The sequence below is a fragment of the Diorhabda sublineata genome, chromosome 3, assembly GCF_026230105.1.
Source record: "Diorhabda sublineata isolate icDioSubl1.1 chromosome 3, icDioSubl1.1, whole genome shotgun sequence".
NCBI classification, from domain to species: Eukaryota; Metazoa; Arthropoda; class Insecta; order Coleoptera; family Chrysomelidae; genus Diorhabda; species Diorhabda sublineata.
Window position 1 is genome coordinate 9522206 of NC_079476.1, and position 24735 is coordinate 9546940.

The 24735-nt window shown below is 31.9% G+C and overlaps 1 protein-coding gene and 1 long non-coding RNA gene across 5 annotated transcripts in view; one reads left to right on the forward strand and one right to left on the reverse strand.

The window, feature by feature from the left end:
• LOC130441014 (arrestin domain-containing protein 4-like) overlaps nt 1-20620 on the forward strand; it is a 40142-nt gene extending 19522 nt beyond the window's left edge. For all 3 annotated transcript variants that reach the window (XM_056774462.1, XM_056774461.1, XM_056774459.1), the window contains 6 exons: nt 1073-1195; nt 12546-12742; nt 14549-14731; nt 14828-15019; nt 20150-20306; nt 20392-20620. In XM_056774462.1, the coding sequence (XP_056630440.1) occupies nt 1073-1195; nt 12546-12742; nt 14549-14731; nt 14828-15019; nt 20150-20306; nt 20392-20444 (905 nt within the window). In that variant the 3' untranslated portion in view covers nt 20445-20620. The remainder of the gene's footprint in view (nt 1-1072; nt 1196-12545; nt 12743-14548; nt 14732-14827; nt 15020-20149; nt 20307-20391) is intronic.
• On the reverse strand, nt 46-24320 carry LOC130441015 (uncharacterized). Of its 2 annotated transcripts, none has more exons than XR_008909580.1 (4): nt 24256-24320; nt 23898-24112; nt 23657-23708; nt 46-103 (listed from the first exon to the last, which is right to left on the reverse strand). It is a non-coding gene; the product is annotated as an uncharacterized LOC130441015 (long non-coding RNA). The 2 variants fall into 2 exon arrangements; XR_008909579.1 differs by lacking the exon at nt 46-103 and adding an exon at nt 14225-14626.
• Between the last annotated feature and the right edge of the window lie 415 nt (nt 24321-24735).

The window sequence follows — 24735 nt, forward strand, 5'->3', positions numbered from 1 at the left end:
ATAAGTTAGGTATTCTACTACAAACTCAGCTTCTTTGAATGTTGCATTCTGATGGGCCATTGTTTTTTTAATATTATATTGCTTGATATACTCTGGGCAGTTTCTAGAAATAGAAGTGTCATCAGAAGTGTTATAAAATAAGCATAATATTTCTGATTCGCATTTTTTATTCTCATCACTTTCGTTATGTTGGTTAGTGCAAGTTTGATAACGTTTTTTGCTTTTACATTGGGTTGACGTGTGACCATAACGCAAACACTTGTAGCATTGCACCACAGGATGTACATATGACTCTACATTTAATCTTACTAAGTTAATTTTGACTGTGTCTGGAATTTTGTTGCCTAAAAAGGTGACAATTATCATTTGCCTATCTACATAGCTGACTTGTTTTGATTCTGAGTCGATTACTCGTCTTTTCATACGTTTCACCTTAACAACTGGCCTATTATATTCAAATACAGTTTTTAAAAAAATTTCTGAGAAAAAATTATCGACCATTCGAATGACTTTTTGCGTAAAGAATTTAGGTATAAATGCGATTAGGTTATTATTTTTTATGAAATTGTGGTTCATTAAAGAATTAGCGATATGATATGATTTGAATTCTATTCTGATTTTAATACCTATGGATTTGATATCTACAATATCATTTTTAAATTCTAATGGTTTCCTCAAAAAATACCCTACTTTGATAGGAAATAACCTGCCTAGGTTCTTATCTACAAGTTCAAGATGAACGAAATAAGGTCCTTTGTCAGTGTTTTTATATTTATTGTTAAAATCATATACCGGTTGAGATTCATTGGAATTTGGAAGGCCTCTGTGGGTCGCCCTTGTGATCGGAAATTTATTTCATTCGAAAAATTAAAATTCTATTTAATAAAATTGAAATATATATATATATATATATATATATATATATATATATATATATATATATATATACTAATTGAATAAGTATACATCCATTTCTTCATTTTATCTGAATTATATTAAAATATTCAATGGTATCTGAATGGAAATGTCTTTATATTTTTCATTAATGCGAAAATATTCTTTAACGTTACAGGAATAAAATGCAGATTTCGAGGAGAAGAAGAAACTCATTGGATGCAAAGGAGAGGAAAAAATAATGTACGTTTCACTGGAAAAAATACTATCATATCTGCTAACAATAATTTCATGGGTGAAGGTAAGCGATATTGAAGAATAATAGAAGTTCATGTTTTTGAAGTAAGAGAAAAATATCGATTTTGGCAGAACATTTTCTGGATTTTTCTCAAGTTGTAACTTTTTACTGTACAGAATGTTCTATTTTGCATTCTTGCTCTCCTATCATTGAATTGAATAAACACACTGTTTACACTACCACTACACCAACACTCACAGTTACACTGTCTGACGTGTGTTTCAATAACCAAGTTATCGTCTTCAAAGACTGAAGGTTAACTACTCTATGTACCGGTTTACCTTTAGTCTCTGAAGTCTCGAAACGTTCGTCAAACGTGTTGGCGTGGTGATAGTGTAAATCGTGTGTTCAGAAAGAATATCACCAAGGGTTCGAAGCTTATTTTTATTCTTAATTAAATTATATTAATTATATAATAATTATATTATAATATATATTATATATATATATATATACATATATATATATATATATATATATATATATATATATATATATATATATATATATATATAATACTTATATAAATATTATTTTTCATAAAGTTTTTCTGTAAGAAAAATCATTTATATGAGCCTTTAACCAAATGAGACATTAAATGTAAGCTATTCGATGGTTCAATGATTAGAGAACATTCTTATGATTGGTTGATCGAATCTCATTATGGACGTGAGTGAAAAAATTAAAGATTATTAAGAAATATTAAAAAATAACTTTTTTCTACGACCGTGCGTTTTAACCCACTTTCCGCACGCATTTTAGTTTTGAAAGTGTCACTTTCCCGCATTAGTGCGGGAAAGTAAAATTATACAAATTTTGACCTTATTAGATAGTTTTTTACTTCTGAGATTATAACTATTGTTACTACAGGTAAATAAATATTCACGAAATAGTCCATCAAATAAAATTTAAACCTTTTACCTTTAAACCTTTAAAGCTTTTTGTAGCATTTTTAATTTTTTGAAAATATAAAATAATACAGATATTTTTTATATAACCATGTAATTGTTACTAAAACGTCAAAAGTTGTTCAAAACGTGTTGGAAGTGACCGAATAAGTGCAATCTTCTTCTAAATTAAACCACATTAAACCGAATCCGATACAATAATATTAATGGATTCATCCGACGAAGAACTTCCCGAAGCCATTTTGAAGGCTGCAACTGAAACTAATTCCGAGCTGTTACCTGCCAAATGACATAATACCGTTGTCATCACCGTCATCGTCATATTTATGCTACCTGCCACCGATGCCATCCTCATCGACGTCATCTACCTTCCAGTTGAAACCAAATAACTCCACTGGACGGGCAGTTCTTACTAGTCTAGAGAATACAACAAACTGTGTTTTCAATATTAATATTTATAATAATTAGTAGTTTTTAGTTAAAGTTTTGTATGTTATTATGTTTGTTGGAATAAAATAATTTTAGAAAAATGGGTTGGTATACTTTTTGTATACGGTCGAAGAAAAAATAATGTTCCTAACTCATGCGTAAAGTGTCTTTCCCGTACTTGACCGCTTGCTCGAACTCCGCTCCGCGTGCGGGAAAGTTTCCGCACTTATAACTATTTTGTCGCTGATCTTGGAACAATTGACATTTTTAATTGATTCAAAAGGCGCTGATGATGATAAAGTTGAAACAGTATATTTTATACATATAGGTATAGAAATGTGAAATGTATGTTGTCTTATAGAAACTATTACTTTCTAATAATTAATGAAACATCTTGTATTGAGTAACGTTAAAATTCCTTGTCATGGAAACGTTAAATGTCAGAAAGTAATTGAAATAATCACAGATAGTTGTTATTTGTATGAGAATTGCTGGAGAGCGAATAAACATAAATTTGGAATTTTAAATTTTGTCCCACTGCTCCCGATCTCGCTGTTCACATCAAACTCCCACTTTTTATTATATTATAAGTCAGAATCCATCATAATGAATTTTAACTAAAATCAGCGGATTTTTAGCTAATTTTTAGAAAGTAATAGTTTCTGTAAAACCGACTGTCCTTTGAATTTCTGTACATATATGTTAACAACACAGGGTGAAGCGCGAAAACTTTTTATTATGGTAGGTGTAGGGAATATGCCCAAGTTAGGAATATCTCTCCATAAAACACAGAAAAAATCAACTTCTTGTTTCTGCTTGATGCAAGAAATACTCTTATTGCTTTTTAAAATAATTTTCTCAGAGAAAAAGTGAAATATATATTTTTATGTTTTTCTTTTTTTATTTTTTTTAAATCGTTACAACTGGGCTTATTCCCATCATAGGTTAGTAATATGCCCATAGAGTGTTGTTATTATGCTCATCAATAATTCTAATATTAGAAACTAAAGAAAGAGTGAGTATTCTTAATTATTACAATACATTACAATAATGTTTTCAAAACAAAACTAAACATTTTCTGGTTCCTTTAAGAGAAAGGGGAAATTTTTTTAAACTGTAGCCTAACCTTACCCCTTAATGAGTAAACATTGCAAAGCCTCTCCTTACCTCCATCACAAAGTTTGCGCTATGAAGAGTCTTTCTTTTTTTGCGTTTGTTTGGCCTGTACTAAATTTTTTCTATGACGGTTTTTTTAGCTTCTCTATTTTGTTGGTTGTTTAATTTCTCTTTGTTGAAAACATCTCTTTCAACCACCAATGCTTTGCTACTGATGGCCTCTATTTTAATTCTTCTCTTCACTCGCTCCTTATAAGGCGTTTCTAACTTCTTGGTAATTATATCATTTACTTCTTTTTCTACCTTTTCTTCGCTACTTTCTTCATGAAATTTCTCAATCTCTTCTTGTTGTTTTGGGAAATATTCCTTACTTTGTTTATTTTCTTCTGTCGCTTGTTCTAAAATTCCTTGTTGAACTTCATCTAGTAATATTTAAAAGCTTTGTGAACAACTTTGTCCCTGGACTGGAGCTAGTGCGTCGTATTACTCGGGGCCGTTAAGTGCATTCACTTGGTTCTAGCCAGAATAATTTGTTGATGATGCAAAACTAATCTACATTCCTTCTCATCTACGTTGTATATCCTTTCTGGTTTATCCATCAAATCAAACTCCAATAAGATGTCCTTAAATTTTTTGAAGTAATCTTCCATTTATCTATTTAATTTTTGAGTTCTAACCGTAATTTTTCGCCCGCCTAATAGTGATTCCAGAATGATGATTTTAAAACACATGTAACTAATACCGACCGGTAAACACTTGACATTCCATCTAATGCTCTGTAGCGCAAGCAAGTAGAACATCCGTTCTACTAACCTAACCTAACCTAACCAACATGGGCGTATTACTTATACCTCTTTTCGAAGCTGAAGGTTTTTGATTGAACTTCGTGTTCATATTCTAATATAATGACGTAAATGTGGCACTTCTAGCTATATCGGAATTAGACGTCAACTTTGTTATTTTGAATAGAATCCAATATTCTTCATTTTATTGTAGATTTCAACATTAAATTTCAGGCATAATTGGTGCACAATATATACCAAAAATGAAGTATTTTCAAGATATTTCGGTTATTTTCAAAATTTTTGGAAAAATTATAATCTACACTGAATAACAATATCTCCATTAATAACGAAAACAAAATTACCTATACATAAAAATAAAATTCAAATAGAAATTTGGAATATTTTATTCAAACTCCCTAGGTAAATTACAATGAACGCATTGATGATTGAATTGGAAATTAATTGTAGACGATATTAAGACTATAACTAAATGATATACTTTCATTTCACATGGCAATGTGAATATTGAAAATGCAATTATTGGATTGGCTTATGTGAAATTTCGATCCGGTAATGCTTGTGTTTTTTTATTACCAGATAAAACTTTATTTAAGTTGTGAATATTTGTAACAGTCAAATTGATCTCTTGATTTTTATATGATGTAGAAGGTTGGTTTTATTAGAACTAGCCAATAAGATTATTCTACCGTCGGGATATTTTTTAGCGTATGTTAAGTTTTTGTTGATTAAAAAACAGTTGTGGCAACGACGTTAAACAGGTCAATTACCATTTTACACAAAGTTTTCTACGCTGCTATTAAAATTAATGAATGTTATAAGAAAGAAGTGCTGTTTGTAAATTGATGTAAGGAACTTATCGTTAACTGGTTATGGGGCCAGTTGACGGCTAGTTTTTGTGAAAAGTTCACGGAAAGGAAGGTCGGTGAAAGTTGATGTTACATTCGAACGAATATTTAAAGCTGTATTTAATTCACGCGAAAATGGGAGACGCGTAGCAGTAAGCGTAAAAAAATTGACGGGAGATAATTGGACAGAGTGGAAATTTCAAATTCAGGTATCACTGAAGGTAATGCTGCCGTTTTTAGGTCAAAGCTAGGAGAGATTAGAGGCTCTTTGAAGTCTTTGAAGGAAAGGATAAGTGACAAGATGGTTATGACAAAAGTGTTGATGTCTCTTTCAGAAAGTATGAAGCATTTCGTAACAGCGCGGGAGTCTCCTGAAGTAAATAGAACTGTTACTGATCTGATGTCGAGATTAACTCTCGAGCAAGGCAAGAACGAACTGAACATAGTGAGGAAGTAACAGGGTTGGTAACTCAAAGATTTTGTAGTGTGGGTCAGAATAAATTGGAAAATAGGAATAATAAAAAGAAAGACATAAAATGCTTTGAGTGTGGAGCGCCTCATTTAAGAAGTAACTGTATATAAGTAGAGAAAAAGCTGTTAGAAACATCCCGGCCAGAAAGCAAACTTTTGTTGGCTTAACAAGCAAAAAATAAAGAAAGATCTACTGGTTCTACTGCTGACCAAGCATTGATAGATGAATCCAAATCAAATTGTATAAACGTAATGGATATAAGAGATAAAGAAAACCTAAAGAAAATGCATAGTGGATGGTTAATTAGATTTAGAAAATGTATTGTAAATACCAGAGTCAGCTGTGAATTTATTTTCGTTCAGAAAAGCATTGGTGAGAAATGTTCTCAATCAAATATAAGTGTCGATTGATATATAAAGCAGGAAAATGCCAAGTATTAGCAAATACGTCTCTATTTGTTTTCTTCTTCTGTCGGAAGATCTTTACTCTAATCACAAAACTGAGTTTAGAACGTAACGTTTAGAATGTAATATGATGTATAGTTTGAATGATTTGCATGAAAAGTTAGTTCATATAAATTACGATCAAGTGAGCAAGGTACTGTAGAAATTATCTTGCAGAAAAACAGCACAGATTCCCTGTCCCACAAAAACAAAGTAGAGCTACGAGGCCTGAAGAGCTTATTCATAGAGATTTGGAAGGGCCTATTGAAGTTCTATCAGTTTGGAAAGCTAGATATTTCTTAATGTTGAAAGAAAATTATAAAAATTATAGATATATGTTTTTTCTCAAATATAAATATGAGACTGTAGAAAGCATTAAAAAGTATGTGACCATAATAGAAAGACAAACAAAAAACAAAATAAAACAGTAAATGAAAATAATGGATTAATGTTTGTTAATTCAGAACTACAGAAGCTAACTGATTAAAAATGCTTTATTCATGAAAGAAGCTTTATTGACACACCTTAAAAAAATGGGAGAGCAGAAAAAAAATGCGCATAATTATGGAAGGGTGTAGAACTATCTCACACACCAAAAAACTAGATAAGGAATGGTGGATATAAGCCGTGAACAACTTAGTTTTTATTTCAAATAGTGCTGGCTGTAGTTCAATAAAAAAAAGATTCCGTATGATTCCGCAAGAGTTTGGACAAAAAGTTCCTGTACATATAATTAAAAGAAAGCAATTGAAACATGAAGCATAAAATGAGGCACGGACGTTTCTGGGATACTAAGAAACGATGTTGAATATTTTTCTCTGAGAGATAAGGTGGAAACACATAGAGATGTAATTTTTATTACAGAAGAAGATCAAAAGCTACCAAGTTCTACAAAAAAAACTGAAACAGTAATATCTCTAGATTTTAAGGAGAAAGAAACATTAAATCTCAGTGTATCTGACATATAGATGATAATAACGGATTTAATAATGAAAATCAAGATTCATATAACGAAACTGATTCAGATAAAGAGAATAAAAGTTTTAAGGTTGCTAATGAGTTAGATGATGATAATATTGAGGATATAGAACAGGAAAAAGAAAAGTCAAACAGACTTATTGGATGAAAGACTATGAACTTGACAATGCTGATATGTGCTTTTATTCTGAGAAAGAAGAGCCGCTAACCTATGAAGAGGCTGCCACAAATAAAAACAGAGCAAAGTGGCAGAAAGAGATGGGGAAGGAGCTCAGTGATCTGGAAGAAAATAATACATGGTGTGAAGTTCCTTGTCCATAGGGAAAAAAGGTGATAGACAGTACATGGTGAAAAACAATAGTGAATTTAAAGCGAAGCTAGTGGCTCGTGGCTTCAACAAGAGAGTGATGAAAGTATATACGACATTTACCCTCCTGTAGATAATTTGGCGACATTCGAAATATTGTTATTGGTGGCAAATAATTGAGCAAATCAATTTATCAGATGGATAAGAACTGTCTGGAGAAATTGGGCAAGAAGTGTTCATGAAATAACCAGATTAAACAAAATATAATTCTGGGACAGTTTGTTTATTGAAAAAGTCGATTTATGGACTAACGAAAACCGCAAAATTTGATTCAATGAAAAATTAAAATTTTGTTAGATCCGAAAATGATGTTTCTATTCCAAATATATAGATTAAAACAAATTGTATATATTGATTTTTATGGATGAATTACTTATATTAGGGACAGATTCGTTAGAAATTGATAAGCTTAAATAAACTTTTAATGCAAATATTTGCCTGAAAGATTTGGTTATCATATCTCAGTACTTTGGGATTGATGTGAAGCTATTTCAGGATGGAATGTATTTATTTAAGTCGAGAAAATTATTAAAAAAAGTTTTGGAAAAGTATGGGATGCAAAATTGTAACTCTATATGTACACTGATTGGTTTAAATACATATGATAATTTTAAGAATATTGTAGGTGATGGGAAATTGCAGAAAATGTGCAGGCAAATATTGGGGGCTCGATGTATTCAGTTCAAGGCTCAAGACCTGATATTTGTCAAAGTATGTGTTTTACTAAGTAGATATCAAGCGAACAATAATTTGCTCCAAGCTATAGAACGAATTTTGAGGCATATTAAAGAAACTAAACTTGAAGTTGATTTTCAGAATTCATGAGAATATCAATGTCTTATGTGGATATGTATACTCTGATTGGGGAGGTGATGCACAAGATAGAAAGTCAACTACAGGTTATGTATTCAAGTGTTTCAATCTCGTTGACAGAATCAGAATATATTACTTTAAGTTTGGGAATTTGCCATGTTGGAAAAGGAAACTTTTGAAATATTTTTGTTTATAATATATATAAGATAATCGAAAATTAAGATAGATAGATAATCCGGAGAATAATAGAAGGTTGAAATATGTTAACATTTGTTTTTGTTTTATAAAAGAAATGAAAATGGTATAATAAGTATTACGCATATTGGGAGTGTAAACCAACTTGCTGATATGTTCACAAAACCACTTCACAAAATTAAATTTGCAAAATTCAGAATTGGTATAGGATTAACTAATCAATGATTTATTTTTAAATATGTTGAAATCATACTGAATAAACTACACGTGCAATTCAATAACCAAGTAATCTAAAATCTAATGATCCTTAGCAGGATCTTCACATTCAGTCCTTGACTACTAAACTATAGAATGGGCTGTAAGAAATTGGATCTTTTTCCATATTTAAGCTACTCTTACATCCAGCAATTTCAATGCTTTCAAATTTCAACAATTTATTATTGGATACATTTTTTAACAATTTTACATTATTAATATTTATGTCATGATTGTGATTGGTAGTATTTGAATGCATTGAAATTGATAGATGTAAGAGTAGCTTAAATAGGGACAAAGTTGTCAAACTCTCGACCTCGTTAGACAAATTCACGTTGCGTTCAAGAAACACTCACTTGTTGCAATTGTTGAAATAATAACTATTATCAGATTTTTCACCAGTTTCATAGTAAATAACGGCTGAAGTAGGATTTACCGTTAATTGTTTATATTGTTTGTCAGGTTGTTAACCAGTTTGAATTTCATATTAAATAATGGCGAATGTAGGATTTATCTTATTATTTACGGCTAGTGTAGTAGAATTGTTGATGGGATCTACCTTGTTTTTGCAGAAAGATATCCTAATTGACCAAATGCAATTGGTGATATTGTAAGAAGTTGCTCAAAAAATGCTGTCAGATTGGCCAATTTAAGATGAACATTAATAAAACTAAAACACTATTAGGCAATGAAGACGTTCAGCCGAAGGCATTCAGCCTCAACCGAAATTTATAAACTTTCCACTATGCCCCACGCACATGGGGTGTAGATCCAAGGAAAAATGAAGAAAATTATTTGAAATAAAAAGTGGGAACAAACTATGTTTTTTGTGTGTTCATAGGCTCGCTTTGAGCCCGAGAGTAAGTTTAAAACTAAAACTTTCCCCAGGACTATTAGAGTGGAAGGATAAGCGTGATGTCTTGATGCTTTCTACTAAGCATGTCGTTGAGACAGTAAGCATTAACAGACGATCATGAAGGGTTGTATAGCCTCAAGCCGTGGTCGAATGATACAAAGGTGAAGGATTGGAATAGAAAAATTGCTATTGAGTTGCTATTTGGTACAGCAATGGTAAATGCCCATATTATTTATAAGAGAATAACAAAAAAGAATATATCGATTACTGACTTTTAAATTAGTGTAGCCAAGGAATTACTGAAAAAAGAAACTACGGATGCTGTTGACCAAGAGACGCCAAAACAAAAAAAAACTATTGCCTAGTGAAGAAAGAAGGTCCAAGTCACAAGGTGAGAAGAGATTGAGTAGGGTGTTGTGAAAAAGAATCAAAAAAATATTATTGTGAAATCCAAAGTAAAAAAAGATTGTAACAACAATTTGTTGTTTTTGTATTTATTTTGAAATAATTTTTTTTGTGATTTGTCTTTTTTTATTAACCCTTAAAAACAAAATATACCAAAAATAGGTACAGGTAATGTGAAGATAGCACAAATTAACAATTTTAATAAATATTATTTGAATTACGAGGATATATTGAAAAATTATTAGCCTACTATAGAACCGAACAAAATTACAATGTCAAAATATTTTATTACTCAACATATTCTCCTCTTAATTGGACACATTTATTACAGCGAACCTGCAACGTCTCTAGACCTTTAATAACAATGTTTCTTCTTGCTCTTGCTCTAACCGGACCTCCACAGCTTTAGTTACCTCCTCGTTGGAAGAAAATTTACTTTTAAACTTTGTTTTAGTTGAGGAAAAAGATGATAGTCGGACGGAGCCAAATCTGATGAATAAGGGGTGTGTGCACGAATTTTTTGCATGGCAACATAAGATTTGTGTGCAGGGGCGTTATCCTGCAAAAACAAAATTGTTATACCCTTATCCAAAAAAATCAATTATGATTACACCATGGCAGTCCCAAAAAACTGAAGCAATAACTTTTCCAGCATATTTTTGGACACGAAACTTCTTAGGTCTTAGAGAACCAGAGTGTGGCAATTCCATCGATTGTTACTTTATTTCTGGATCGTAGAAATGTACCCAAGTCTCATCCATAGTTTGCAAATCGAGCACAGATCGAACGCGGTGATTCTACCTTTGCACGCTTCTGGTCAATATTAAAACATTTGGGGATCCATTTTGCAGCAATTTTTCTCACGTCCAAATTGACGTAAACTATATGATAGACTCATTCATATGAAATATTCAGTGCTTCAGATATCCGTTTTAGCCCAATTCGACGGTCTGATAAAAATCATGTCATGAACTGCATCGATATTTTCGGCGACTGACACAGAAAACTAGCCTTCCAGATGGGTCATCATCTTCGATGGAGAATTTACCTCTTTTGAAGCTTACAGTCCAATTTTTCACGGTCGTAACGAAGCACATTGATCACCAAGGGTATTAAGCATTAATTTGTTAATCTGTTTACCTCTTAACCCTTTTAAATACCTGTACTTGATGAGGCTCAATACTCCAATTTTTCGATTTTCACAATTTCGGTGGACATATTTTTTCTTTTAATTTATTGCGTAATTCTGATTTACTTATTTGACATCAAACTTTACACTGATTATGAAAAATAATGTTCTTTGGTTTACAATGTACTTGAATATCATGAAAAAAAATCACATTTAAATGCGGTCCCTTGGGCCGTGGAGGAGGTTTAAAATATAAAGTACGTCGTGGAGTCCATAGGACTGCTCTGATCTGTGGGTAAAGTTCATTTGTGGGCCTATAGTCCGCACAGGTTCTCAACGTGTTAACAAAATTGACATTTTGGGTTATTCCACGGCTTTTCCAAACACCTCCATTACAGATTGTAAGAGAGATGTTACTATGTCGACGAGAACAATTAATCACATTTCAGAAAATTAAAAATTTTAATATAATTTGGTGCAACACTGTCAATTAGGTAATATTACTAGAACGGATAATTCTGTGAATAGTGTGTAATGAAGATCTAAAGGAAAGTAAACTTAAGTTGATAAAAAAGTTACATGGTGTGATGAAGGAAAGTTCAACAAAAATAGTTTATTTAATCGATATAATGCCCATTTTTGTGATTAACATCCGCTAGTAGAGAATGTTATTTACAAGATAAATGGAGTTTTAATGTTTTTGTTCAATGACAGATGATGAAATTTTGGCATTAAAATTTTATGATAAGAATTTCAATGCTAAGAGATATCACTTCATTATAATTTTAGGCATGTGGCCCAGGATTTTTATGACATATATGATAATAACGATAGATGATATGAGACAGAAACTCATAAATGTTTGGAAGTAGATAGTGCTAATTTTAAAACTTTGTTCAATATAACATTTAACTATTTTTGTTTGTATGCTATTCAATTAAATTAATACATAATACCTTGTCAACGTTTTCAATGATATTCAAAATTAATAATCCTTTGATTAGTATTCAGTATTAATAAAATATCACATAACTACTAAGTTGGAATTTCTAGAATCGTTGGTGATATTCACTGTTTACACTACCACTACACCATCACTGTCATACGGGTGTTTCGATGACCAATTTATCGTCTTCAGAGACTGATGGTTCTACTTAGTTTAGTTATTTCAGATATAACTGTACCCGCTATTATTTTTAATCACAACTTGGCAACTCACTTTTTATATTTTCTAGATTCGCACGAAAATTTCATTTTTTAGTATATTTTAAATATATCTAGTCTTTCAAAACAATCATTTCCTCTTTTTTTTTTTTCTATTAGTTTCAATTTTTAGGTGACATAAGACCTGGCCGATACGAATATGCATTTGCTTACGCTCTACCCACAGAAAACATTCCATCTTCATATACTCACGAATTTGGCTCTATTCTATATCATATTGAAGCATTAGTCGATCGGCCATTTGCTTTCGATTATCGAAAAGATGTCACATTACATGTTGTAGTACCTGTTTCGTTAATACAGAGCATGGTAAGTTTGAATTTGTAATTAATTTTTCAGAAAAGCGAGAACATCACGTTAAATAAGCTGAAAACTATAATTTCGCCAACGTTTTATTGTTTTCAACCTGTCAGTTGTTAGTAATACATTTGTGGTGCTACCAGTTTTGACAAAAATAAGATTAATTGAAAAATCTCCCTAATCGTTGGATTCTGTCCGCTGTCAAGGTATAGAAACTGAATAAAACAAAATATGTGCGAGAAGCAGGAACAAATAAGTTTCACGAAAAAAATATCAACTGAATATTCAAAACTGGAACATATAATGTAAGTAAAAGCAAATGGAGAAAGAAAATATAAAAATTAAAATGATGCTAGTATGAGATTACGTGATTATTAGAAAAAGTAACAAAGATGGGGCTTTGCTCAATATTATATGACTTGTACAACCAACTATTATCAACAAAGTAGAGAAGTGGGTTCTGGAATAACAGTACGACATAAAAAAGGGGTGTCTTGGATGTCAACGACAACGAAAGTGACTTCATCTGTCATGTCATATTTTCAAACAAGGAACAGTGTCACTGAAACACACCGAGAGATTTTAAGATTGATGACCATTTAGATATGAAACAACTGGAGAGTTAATGAGTAGGTTTAGTTGTTTTACTAATGCGAAAATTGATCTCGAATAGAGGGTAGTGATTATCAATTAACTGGTATTGTATTTCCAATTTCAATTAATTGTATTGGACTGAACTGTCTAAACTGATTAGGAGTAGAAAAATTTTCTGTGGTACTCTCTTACAATTCCAAACCAATTACGGCGTTTCAACTCTTCATATTACATTAAACTAACCAGTTATAAATGTCAAACGAGCAACATGAACAGTCGTTCCTGCAAATTCCAATAGAACGTGTCAAGAGGCTAGTGATGGATTGGAAATTCCTGTGATGATTTTCTGAATTGTTTCACGAAGACGCTCACGACTTTCTCATCTGCAGAATTTATAGGCTTTTAAGGCGCTAATACCATGATTTACATAGTTCTAGATTTTCTGAACATCATCATCAGCGATGATGAAAAAAAATTCACACGATGATAGAAATGCACTTGGATTAAAGACATGAATTTAATGTTTTTGCGCCATATCTTAGTGAAAAAATATGGGTGTGTTTTTTTATGAAGCAACTATACTCGTAACTGATATTCAAACTACTGACTCTTCACTCAGTGAAGAAGATGAACCAGGAAACTGTGCGCCGCTTCACTTACATTACGAGTTACGTGATATGCTTTATCTCACTCCACCCAACCGTTGTTTGCGATGGTATTATTTTCCCAATCACCCGATCTGTCCCTGTAATTCCCAGTTTTGGCAGTTCATAAGAGATCATGTGTATGTACCTACAGCACTATCAAACCTTCCATAATAAAAAACGATTGAAGAAGATGTTACAAATATTACACAATATTTGCAAAGAGCTCATATATCGTCTTGGCCTGTGCCTTGTGACGAATTATACTTTCTACACTTGTAAGTTTCTTACAGCGGATGATTTTTATATTTACAGAAAAGGACCTTTTATTTTTTAATATTATTTGTATTTGGACAAAAAGTGATAATATATGGTGATCACTTAGCTGAATATACTACTCTACGCATATACTGGTTGTAAGTCCAAACGACTCAAACTTTGTGAATTAACTGTCCACAGTCTGCGAATGGGATAATTTTAATGTTGAAGTAGAATTGCTCGTTCGTTTGATTTATCATTTATAATACCATTTACAATACTAAGCAGTTTTGAAACACTCAATCCATATTTATTTTAGCTGCCATTAAAGTACCAAGAAGAAAAAAGAGTAGGTTGTTGTTGTTGTATTAGAGGTGTCATATCATTGGATATCATCCTAGAAAAAAATACCTATTTACTGGGAGAAACAGTAAGCTTCAAAATACATTTGGTTAATGAATCGGATATAGAAGTTGAAGGATTAAAAATAGAACTGACAAGGGTGAGTATATAATATTTTGAATAGCGATTCTTGTTTATTTTTTTGTCTTCTTTGCCTCAATAGATGTTGGTTTTATCATTTTCATTTTGCCCTCAGAATGTGCATTTCACAACTCATAAACCTTCAACGCAGTATAAAGTTGAGAAGCATCCTATAGCCACTACCGAAAGGGGTGGTGTACGTTCTAAAGGCCAAAAAACTTATAACATTGACATGACCATTCCAGAAAATACTGTAACTTATAATTTCTCGAAATGCCTTCTATTTAAGGAGTGGTTTGCAGTAAATGTGAGTATACGTGTTAATTAGATAAAAAATATAAACTTGCAGGCTATTTTTGGGTATTAACACGTTGACGGACAGTAGGAACAAGCGAAGTTCGAAAATTGACACTATATGTTTTTGTGATTTTTAGAATGTTAGAAGTATAGTTTTACTCTTTCTGCTTAAATAAACTTAATTTTGATTAATTTAGTACCTTTAATTAGGCTGCGGCTATAACCGTCGTGGCGCCAGCGGACTCTACACACTAAGTGATAGGACGATGGCGGCTATAACAGCAAAAATTTAAAAACGTAAATGACAGGTTTAATGGTTCAAACAAGCAATTTTTGTATGCAACAAAGTATTTTTGGGAGTTTTACACGAAATGTTAGTTCTTAATCAAACAAAAATAAATAAATGACAAAAAAATTTATTATAATTTTATAATTATTATACATTATTTTCGGTATGCCATGTTTCAAAGCATGGTGCAGGACACAGTGCAGGTTTTGACATGCAATTCTTGCAGCAATATGATGTTTCCTTCCTAATTCCCTGTTTATAACATTGTTTACAACGCTGAAAATATGTTTTTCGCTGATAATTTTCAGGAGGTGAAATTTTCTCAGGAAAATGCTGTGTTCCATTGTTGTTGATTTCATTGGTTTGGATTTGTGCACGTTTAAATTGAACCAAAGTTCTTCCATCCCGTTTATTATCTATACCAGTTAGAGATCGTATGATTGCTTCCCTCTACTCTATATACTTCATTTGAGAACCTGTCTTTTCTTTAAAGATGTAGAAAGAATTCCATACTGCTACATCCAGTAGATGAAAGATTACCTTTTTATACCATCTAATTGTCTTCCGTGGACAGGAATAATAGGACATCATCTGATCTGCTCTGTCTACACCTGACATATTCTGATTATAATTCACTATTTCAATTGGTTTTCTCTTTTCCTGTTGTCGCCGGTTAGCTGTGTTTATCATGCTTGGGTGGTAAGCTGTTGTTAGACCTAGCACATCCCGTTTATCTTTCCATTTGGACACATAAGTCTGATTTTGGCGTCGCCATACATGTTCTCCTTTTCTAAGCTTACGACGTGTTATTTCTTGTGGCAGACCCTTCCTATTTACACGAAGAGTTCCTGTCACATGTGTCTTTTTGCTCATCATTTTCTGGTTCTTCTGGTGCTTCATATTCCTCATCTGTAGTTGATTCATCATCTTCACTATCCGAATTGTTATTTTCAGCACTGTCAGCATCAGATTCAGACTCACTGTTGCTTGATCCACTATTCATTTCCTCAACAATCTTCAGCAGCCTAGCCTGATCTTTTTCCCAACTGTCCATTTTCTGTAAATATTGAATAAAACATTTTATTTTGTATTATTATTTATTGTATATTATATATATATAATATATATTTATCATTTACATTATCATTATTTATTTATATTTTAAATGTAAAACCAAAAAAAAAGTAAACAGTATAACCTATAGTATCGTTAACCTAACCTAAAATGCTAAATTTTGTTTTTTTATTTCTGTTTAAAGTATAAAATGAATAATAAACAAATACATACCAGTATAGTTATATAAATAATAATAAATATCGTTAAACGTATCAATAAGAACTATAAATTCAATAGAAAACACGATCGCACTACTCCCTTCACAACCACGTGCATACTGAATCTGCAACTCGTATAACAGGTGAAATATGAACTTCAACCTAAAAAGATGTTTTCAAAACACGACACTATGCTTCTACGTATACGCCAGTAAGTGCACATTTGTGCTGCTATCGCCATAGTGTCTAAAAACGACCGTTTCGTTTTGGACGGCTATAGCAGTCATGCCACATTGTGAACTTCGCTTTGACGGCTATAGCCGCAATTGTCCGTCAACGTGTTAAATTCTTTTTGTAGCTTTAACAAGGAATCGTACATGTAAACAAATGTATCTTTACGACACCTGTAATCATAAGATAAATAAAAACGTTAGGAAGTCGTAATGTGATGGCTACTTCAGTATGATAATATCTAGAGTGATAGGGAAAAATGTTATTTATGTTAATTTTCATAGAACAAATTTATGTATTGTTTATGTATATGATTGAGTTTTTTTCACTTTCTCAAAAGGATACATGAACCTAAAACATTCGTAGTCATGATTTTTTTTATTATTGATAACTAAGTAGAAAACACATGACGAACGAAGGTTGTCTGAAAAGAATCTAACAAAGAAATTAAGTATACATAATTATTTTTTATTTCCAACACAGTCTCCTTTAAAGTCTATACACTTAGTTTAGCATTGCCGAGATCTTTTCAGCTTTTTCAAATAATAGTCGCAGACTTTCTCCTCAAAATAGGCCTTGAAGAGTAGGAAACAGGAAAAGACGGTGGGGATCAGATCTAGTAAATACGGTGGGTGTTCAAGCAATTCGAAGTGCAATTTTACTTATGGTGGTCATCGAAGTGTGATAAGGTGCGTTGTCTTTATAAAAGCGACTTTCTTTGACTTCAATTGAGATCACTTTTTGAGGTCATCATCAATTGATTTTTAAGGTTCATCACTCATATTAATTTCATAATCTTTATTTGTAGTTGTTATTTTCCGTCCATAACTATATATTTTTACAATGCCAGTTTCATTAAATTTCTCCACTGTGGACTTAGATATTATGTCTCAACAATCGATCTCTTGGGATCTCCAAAATCAATAATTATCAATAATGAAATTCTTTCCTGTTTACTTAGTTTCCACATGATTAATGATGTATTAATATCAAATATCTTGTAAGATCAAATGTGATAAAACAAATAAAAAAACTGTTTCAAACTTGATTATATTTTTCGAATATACGTTTTTACAATGACTAATCGGAAATAAATGTGATTTGGCACAAACCAAATACTGCCATATACTACGATCAATACTTAGGACACTAATATAGCAGTAGGACTGGACGGAAGGTTTCTAGAAATTATTATATGAATCAGACAACGCAATACAGAATGGCACCTTATAACTAACCAAAACATGGGACTCGAACCCTTCTGTAGTATCAGCTACAAAACAATAGAAAAAGCACTGGTACAGAAAGTAGGGGACTAAGACAGACTAAGACTTTTCTGGGAAACTGTAACGAGAGTAACCTAAATAAGAATAATCTACGAATACTATCAACAAATATCTGAAGACGCTAGGCTTAGCAGATAATGCGGCGTGCAGATTTTATTACACAGAGGGCGACACACTCTCTCGAAGTGTGAAACACTAAGGAACTCCAGAGCACTACAACTGGGAGCGCTTGAAATAGAAGACATAGGAAATAAGAATATAAGTACTGCCTGTTTAACTAGCAAATGCTATGTGGAGACATTATTATTATTTAGACATTAAATCGATGAATAAATAATACATGGAGGATTATGTTGAACGTGGTACCATATACTTGGATAAATTTAATACGAGGGTCTTGTGTATATTTTGAAATGCCACTACTATTTTAGAGTAAATAATGGTATATACAAGTTCTCATTGAAACACGAATTTGTCCAACATATGCGCGTGATGATCAACTATGATTTCAAGGTCGGTTTAATTGAACAACAGAGTCCTATTTTTCAGTTACTGTTGGGAAAATTGATAGAGTTAAACGTACAAGGATGGTCCCAGAAGTTCCTGGCCCAATAAACAAAACATAAAAAATTTGATATATATTTATTTTTCTTCTTTAAGCTTCGTACACTTTTCCCGGCGATGTTCAATAAGTTCGATAATCTTTTTATGATAAGAAACGTCAAGTTACGAGGTAGCAATTCAAACTCTAATTCATTAGTTTTGGCCAATGCAATAAAGGATGTGTGAGATGATGGTATTGATGGTATTGATGAAGCAACACTTTCTTATCAGCCAAATGCGGCCATTATTGCATGATTTCTTGGCTCAAACGTTGAAATAAGTTTGCATAATGAAAATTATCTCTCACGGATCCCAAAAAACCAACGCCATGACCTTGTCTGCAGATGAAAGGGTATTTGCCTTCTTTGGAGTCGGTTCTCACTTTTCAGTCCATTGTTTCTATTGTTATTTTGTTTCGGGTGAAATGGGCCTACTTTTCATCTATAGCTTTATTTCTGTGAAATATTGCCAAGCACTCGATGCAAACATCTTCACGGCGCTGATTTTGTTCCATTGTGAGCAAACGCGGCACTCATCTTGCCTACGTCTCCTAGCTCCCGCACTTTCAGTCGATGATAATCCAGTACCGCGTTGTGGATTTTATTTAACATAGCTGGAGTCGTCACATCAAATGGTCGGCCATTGCGATACTGGTATTCGCAGGTCGTAAGGTCTTGTTTAAACTGCTACCCAATATTTTACTGTTGATAACAAGGATACAGTCTCATTCAAATTGGAATCCACTTCAGCTTTTATATTGGTTGTGCTAATGCCTTTAAAAGAAAGTATTTTTTTCATTTTTACAAATTCACTGAAAACGTTTACTATTGATGGCTACCAAACAAATACTAAACAACGTGGTGTCTTCAAATTTGCAACATACGTTATATAGAATGTGTATTTTCTAACACAGATGTATTTTTCAAGCCATCTCTAGGTCAGGTCAGGTACTTCTGGGACCATCCTCGTATGATTAAATAATATTCACTTATGTAAATGAATTTTTACATGATCATCTTCAAGTGAATACAATTATAACTTTCATAATAGCGAATGTCAAGAAAGTTATGTAAGCAGTTTTCTTTCAGAGTGCAGGATTAGTGAAGACATTTAACTTGAGGGTCAACGTTTAGTTCTAAAGTATATTGTGTTTACTACGAACATCAATAAAATAATTTTCTTTAATTTCTTATTCTTATTTCTTAGACCTTTTGATATAATAATGCATCTAAATGTTCTTAATATTCTTCTGTTTAAAAATTATCAAAAAATAACTAATTTTAAAATAGAACAGACCTCAAATCAAGATTATTTAGATGCATTAAAATAATTTTCCTGAGAACATCTATAGTTTTCTTGTATCTCAGAACGTATAGTGCTATTTATTTCAATATTTTATTGGTCGATTCACTATACTGTTTCAACAATGTAATGTGATTGATTATGTCTTTTTCCAGGTTACAGCAGCCTTGCCAGTATGTTATTCAAATTTATTCCTTGAGGCAGCTTTTGAAGTGGGACACGTCATTTTGAGAACGTCAAACCAAATAGAATCTTCGACAGTTGAAACAGAACCACAAAATAACATTACTCCAATAGGACAAGCACCTCCAGGTATATCTTCATTTTAAACTGAGATGAAATATAACTCTCATATTCTTTTGGATATGCTTATGAACAAAATGAAATTATTTTTCAGATAATACCAAACAGCTTCCTCCATCATATGACGATGTAATAAAACGGCGTTAACTAGTGTTTTCGTAATTTATCAAATAACAATCATAAACTATTAGGAATAAAGACAAAATTTCCAGTAAAACAAAAGTCGAAGAAATGAAAGTACAGGAAGTGAAGTTACCATATATACTGTGAAAGTTCTTTTATTTTTTGTTTAAAATAGGTCTCAAATAAATTATTAATCCCAATATGTTCCTAGTTTAGAACCTTCAATTCCGAAAAAAGAGCGATTAGGACTATTTTTGTGAAAAAAAAAACAATTTCCAGTATTTGCGGAGGGAGGGAATCTACCTATTTAGCATACAACATACAGCAGATGTCTGCTAATGGAGATGCTGCTCGCTTTAATTAAGTTGAGTTTTCATTGGATATGCTAGTCCAAAGTGATAATAATTTCCCACCTATTTATCTATTCCTAAAAGAAGCATCGGTGTACAGAAGGAACAAAATCTGCAGTGCACACAGTGCGAAATAACACGAGGAACGCTTTACAACGTCGACATTGTAGTCCAGTCTTTAACCTACAAGATTATACAGTCTTAACGCTGAATCGTGAGTGATGAATGATCAACAATATGCATTTGAATCGAATCAAATATACAGTGGAAATAAACTTTATGACTAATATTCTTAAGATGGGTATTTTTGCCACACTATGAAATTATTATTTTGTTATGTATTTTCTGAAAGTACAACTGATTGAAATCTACAAAAAATGTTTATTACTCTTTATCATTTATAATCCTATAAACATGTAAAAATTTTAAAGACTCAAGTACTGCTAAACAAGTAAAAACTACACTGGCGGTCAAAAGATTTTGTCCACCCTATAGTTTCTGTGACACATAATAAATAAAATCAATGCGATCAATTTTGATATTCATATTTTAAACAACATATATAGATAATGATGTGATAATAATACAATTACAGTCTGTAATTGTTACATATTAAACTTTTTGATTAATCGATGTAATCCCCTTGGTTTCTTTATTTTGGTGCACAATTTTGGCATTCTCTGTAATAATTTCGATAAATAAACATCGTCTGGTTCCATTCGTTCTTCAGGAAATTCCAGATTAGAAGTAGAATTAGGACACTGCTTTCTGACTTTCCTGTCCAATTTATCCCACAATATCTCATTTGGTTTGAGGTTAGGCGATTATGATGGACAAACCATTACTTTCAGCATATTATTTCTTTCGCATTCCTCCAAATACTCTCCACTGCTTCAAGGTTTACTTGGAATCGTTGTCATACTGGAAGATAAATGTTCTGCCGGTCAGGCGCTATCCAAAGCATACTACTTTATATTTAATATTTCTTATAGCCTTCAGATTTCACAATTTTTACCAAGTTTCTAGTCGCCCTTTTTGCAAAACAACCCCAAACCATTCTACATTCGTTCTTCATTTGTCCTGTGCAGAATTACTCTACTCTTAGACACAAAAGTCTCTAGCTTTGATTCATCAACTCTTTTACAATCTTCATGAATCCAATTTTTAGTTTGTTTAGCCCTCTGCAACCTGTTAATTTTATTCTGACGTTTTAAAAGTTTCTCCACTGCTACCCTTTCAAAACGCACTCAATGGCAGATCCCTAGATACATTAATCCGATCTGCTGTCTCTGGAGCCGTGAGTCTTCGATCACGTTCACTTATCAATACAATACCGTTTATCTTCAACGCTTGAGGTTTTTCAAGACCGCCCTGAAAGTTTTCTATTGTCAAAGCTCCTGATATATGGATATCTTTTCATGTTGTAGCCCACGGTACGTCGAAGTATTGTTATTTCGGATGTAAGACTTGCAAATAGTACACGAGTTTCAACCAAATTTTCATAGGTTTTACCCATTTTTAAACTTATAGTCTGAATTTGCGGGAAAACAATTCGCATACGAACTTCACAAAAAGATGTCTTAGCCCAACAAGTATAAATCACATTACGTTCTTTCATCTCACAGGACTAACTTGAACTAAACTATAATCATAAACATCGAAGGAATAATTCACAGTCAAAGAATAATAAACAAATCAGCCACTACTTGCAAGTTTTAACTTGTTGCATTCATCGACAAAATGTAAAGATTATTTTGAAAATTAATGAATGGATTATGGTGTGGGCGAAAACGTTTTACCGGTAGTGTATAAAAATATTGTCTGAGCTCTCCTCGTGTGTAATGTTTATTATTGGTTCAGTATAAGACAGTTATCTGAAAAGTTTCCCTCCTCATCTTGAAGATGTGAGAACTTATCAATATAAGTTGAGAAAAATATTTGTGCATGCTTTGGGAAATTCTTATCAAAATTTCATTTATTTTCGATGCTTAGATGTCTTATGATAATCGTTTGAATCTTTGTGAATATTCTCCTGAAACTTGAAAACAATTAGAATCAAGATTTCATTAAATATTTGTTTTTGGAATCGAATGCGGCTACCCAAATATCAAAGAGGAGTTAGATACTATGTAGAGGGAATTAGACCAATATTGAAAACTGTAAAAGTTGGAAGAATGACCGTCGGAATAAGACTGAAGATAAATAAAAGGCTATCCACATTCGCCATAAACCAACTGAAAAATTTTGCTCACTCAGGTACAAAAGCGCATTCCAATGAATATTTGCCACACTAAATGAAACTTTACAGCACCATTATACCCCTTGGACGAATAACAAAAGATGGACCTAGCATCAATTAAGCCAACTTAACGACAATTTGTTATTGTTTTCTCGCAACCGAAAGCATACATTACATTATTCGAACGTACTATGAGAAAGGTAAATATAAATATTAAGGTAGTTTTAAAAATAATAATTTCAGTAGTTCATTTATCATAGATCATTAAGAAAATTGTAATGAAATGTAGAAACTCATATTTAGAAAATAAGAACACAATTAATTCTAAAAGTGACATCAATAACCTAAGTCATATAATTCATAAGTTTTTCCCTGTCCATTCAATTTGTCTACTTATGGTCAATTCATCCAAAATTAAATTGCATACAATTTCTTTATCACAAAATTCTTTTGCTTTTGATTTTAGACCATTTAAAGCTTATTTGCTCCATCCTGGTGAACACACCACAGTTTGATAATAATTTGAAATGGTAACAATGTGTAGTTATGATTTATGGAATATGTTTATTACACAATGATATGCACTTGGTGAATAGAAACTTAGGGATACAGAAAACATTTCAACTCTGGAGAATACTTCACTTTACCTGCTTTTAGCATTCTTTTAAAAATTTCATTAGCCCTGCTTGGAATGGAAGCCTAAAAATAAAAAGTTTGGCTGTATAAATTTTAGAAGATTAACTTTTATTTGAGAATAGAAGGAAGCTCTCAATCAAAATTCATCAAACATCAAATAAGTGGTTGTTTTAAATGAAGCTTAATAGTTGTTAAAATACAATTCTTTATAAACTGTTTATGGAGAATTTATGAGAAAATTTGAGAACTTACCAACAAAGTTGTTTCGGTATTTTCACTAATTAAAGATTTTTCTTTTAGAACAGATAACAGAGATTTAAAGAATATACTTTGGATCCTAGTCTTCGAACAGATTGATGGGGTCGCTTAATCTTTTTTCTTTGAAATGCCAATTTTTCAGAATCTTCATATTTTTTGGCCTTATTCGGTCAAAAAAACTGTTAAGATTTCGTGCAAATTTTCTTTTCCTGGAGTGAAAAAACATTAATACCAGTGACATTATTATAACGTTCTAATTATTGGTCATTTTTAGAAGCACTTAAAGTGTCAGATGAGTCTAATAAATCAATTCCTAAGCATTATAAACATTTTTCCAACAGACAATAAATACCTTTCTGATGCTGAATCTAAACACTACCAAGAAGTACCCTGTTTAAAATCCAAATAACGTTTTGCCTGAAATCAATATTTTTTGTAAATAAGCTAATTTTCTTATCAATTATTTAAATTGATACCGTTTACTGGAAGATATTTCATTATCTGTACTGCTATCTGATTGAAAGTATGATAAAAGTATCACATTCTTTTTGAAAAAAAATTTACCGCACACAAATACAGGTACATAGCGATGTTACCCAGCTTATATTTTGTCATTAGCTTTTTGACCAAAATTATTTTCTTTGTTATGAAAATATTTTTGTTTAGATCAATTGTGGAAAATCTTGCCCATTCACCAAATTTAGTGAGGACTAAAGCCAGATTTTGTTGATTTTTAATAATATTACGATTTAAGAATAAATATTTGTAAAACATAACATGCATTCCGATAATAAACATTAATTGCAAAATTTGATAACATACTGTTGGTTTC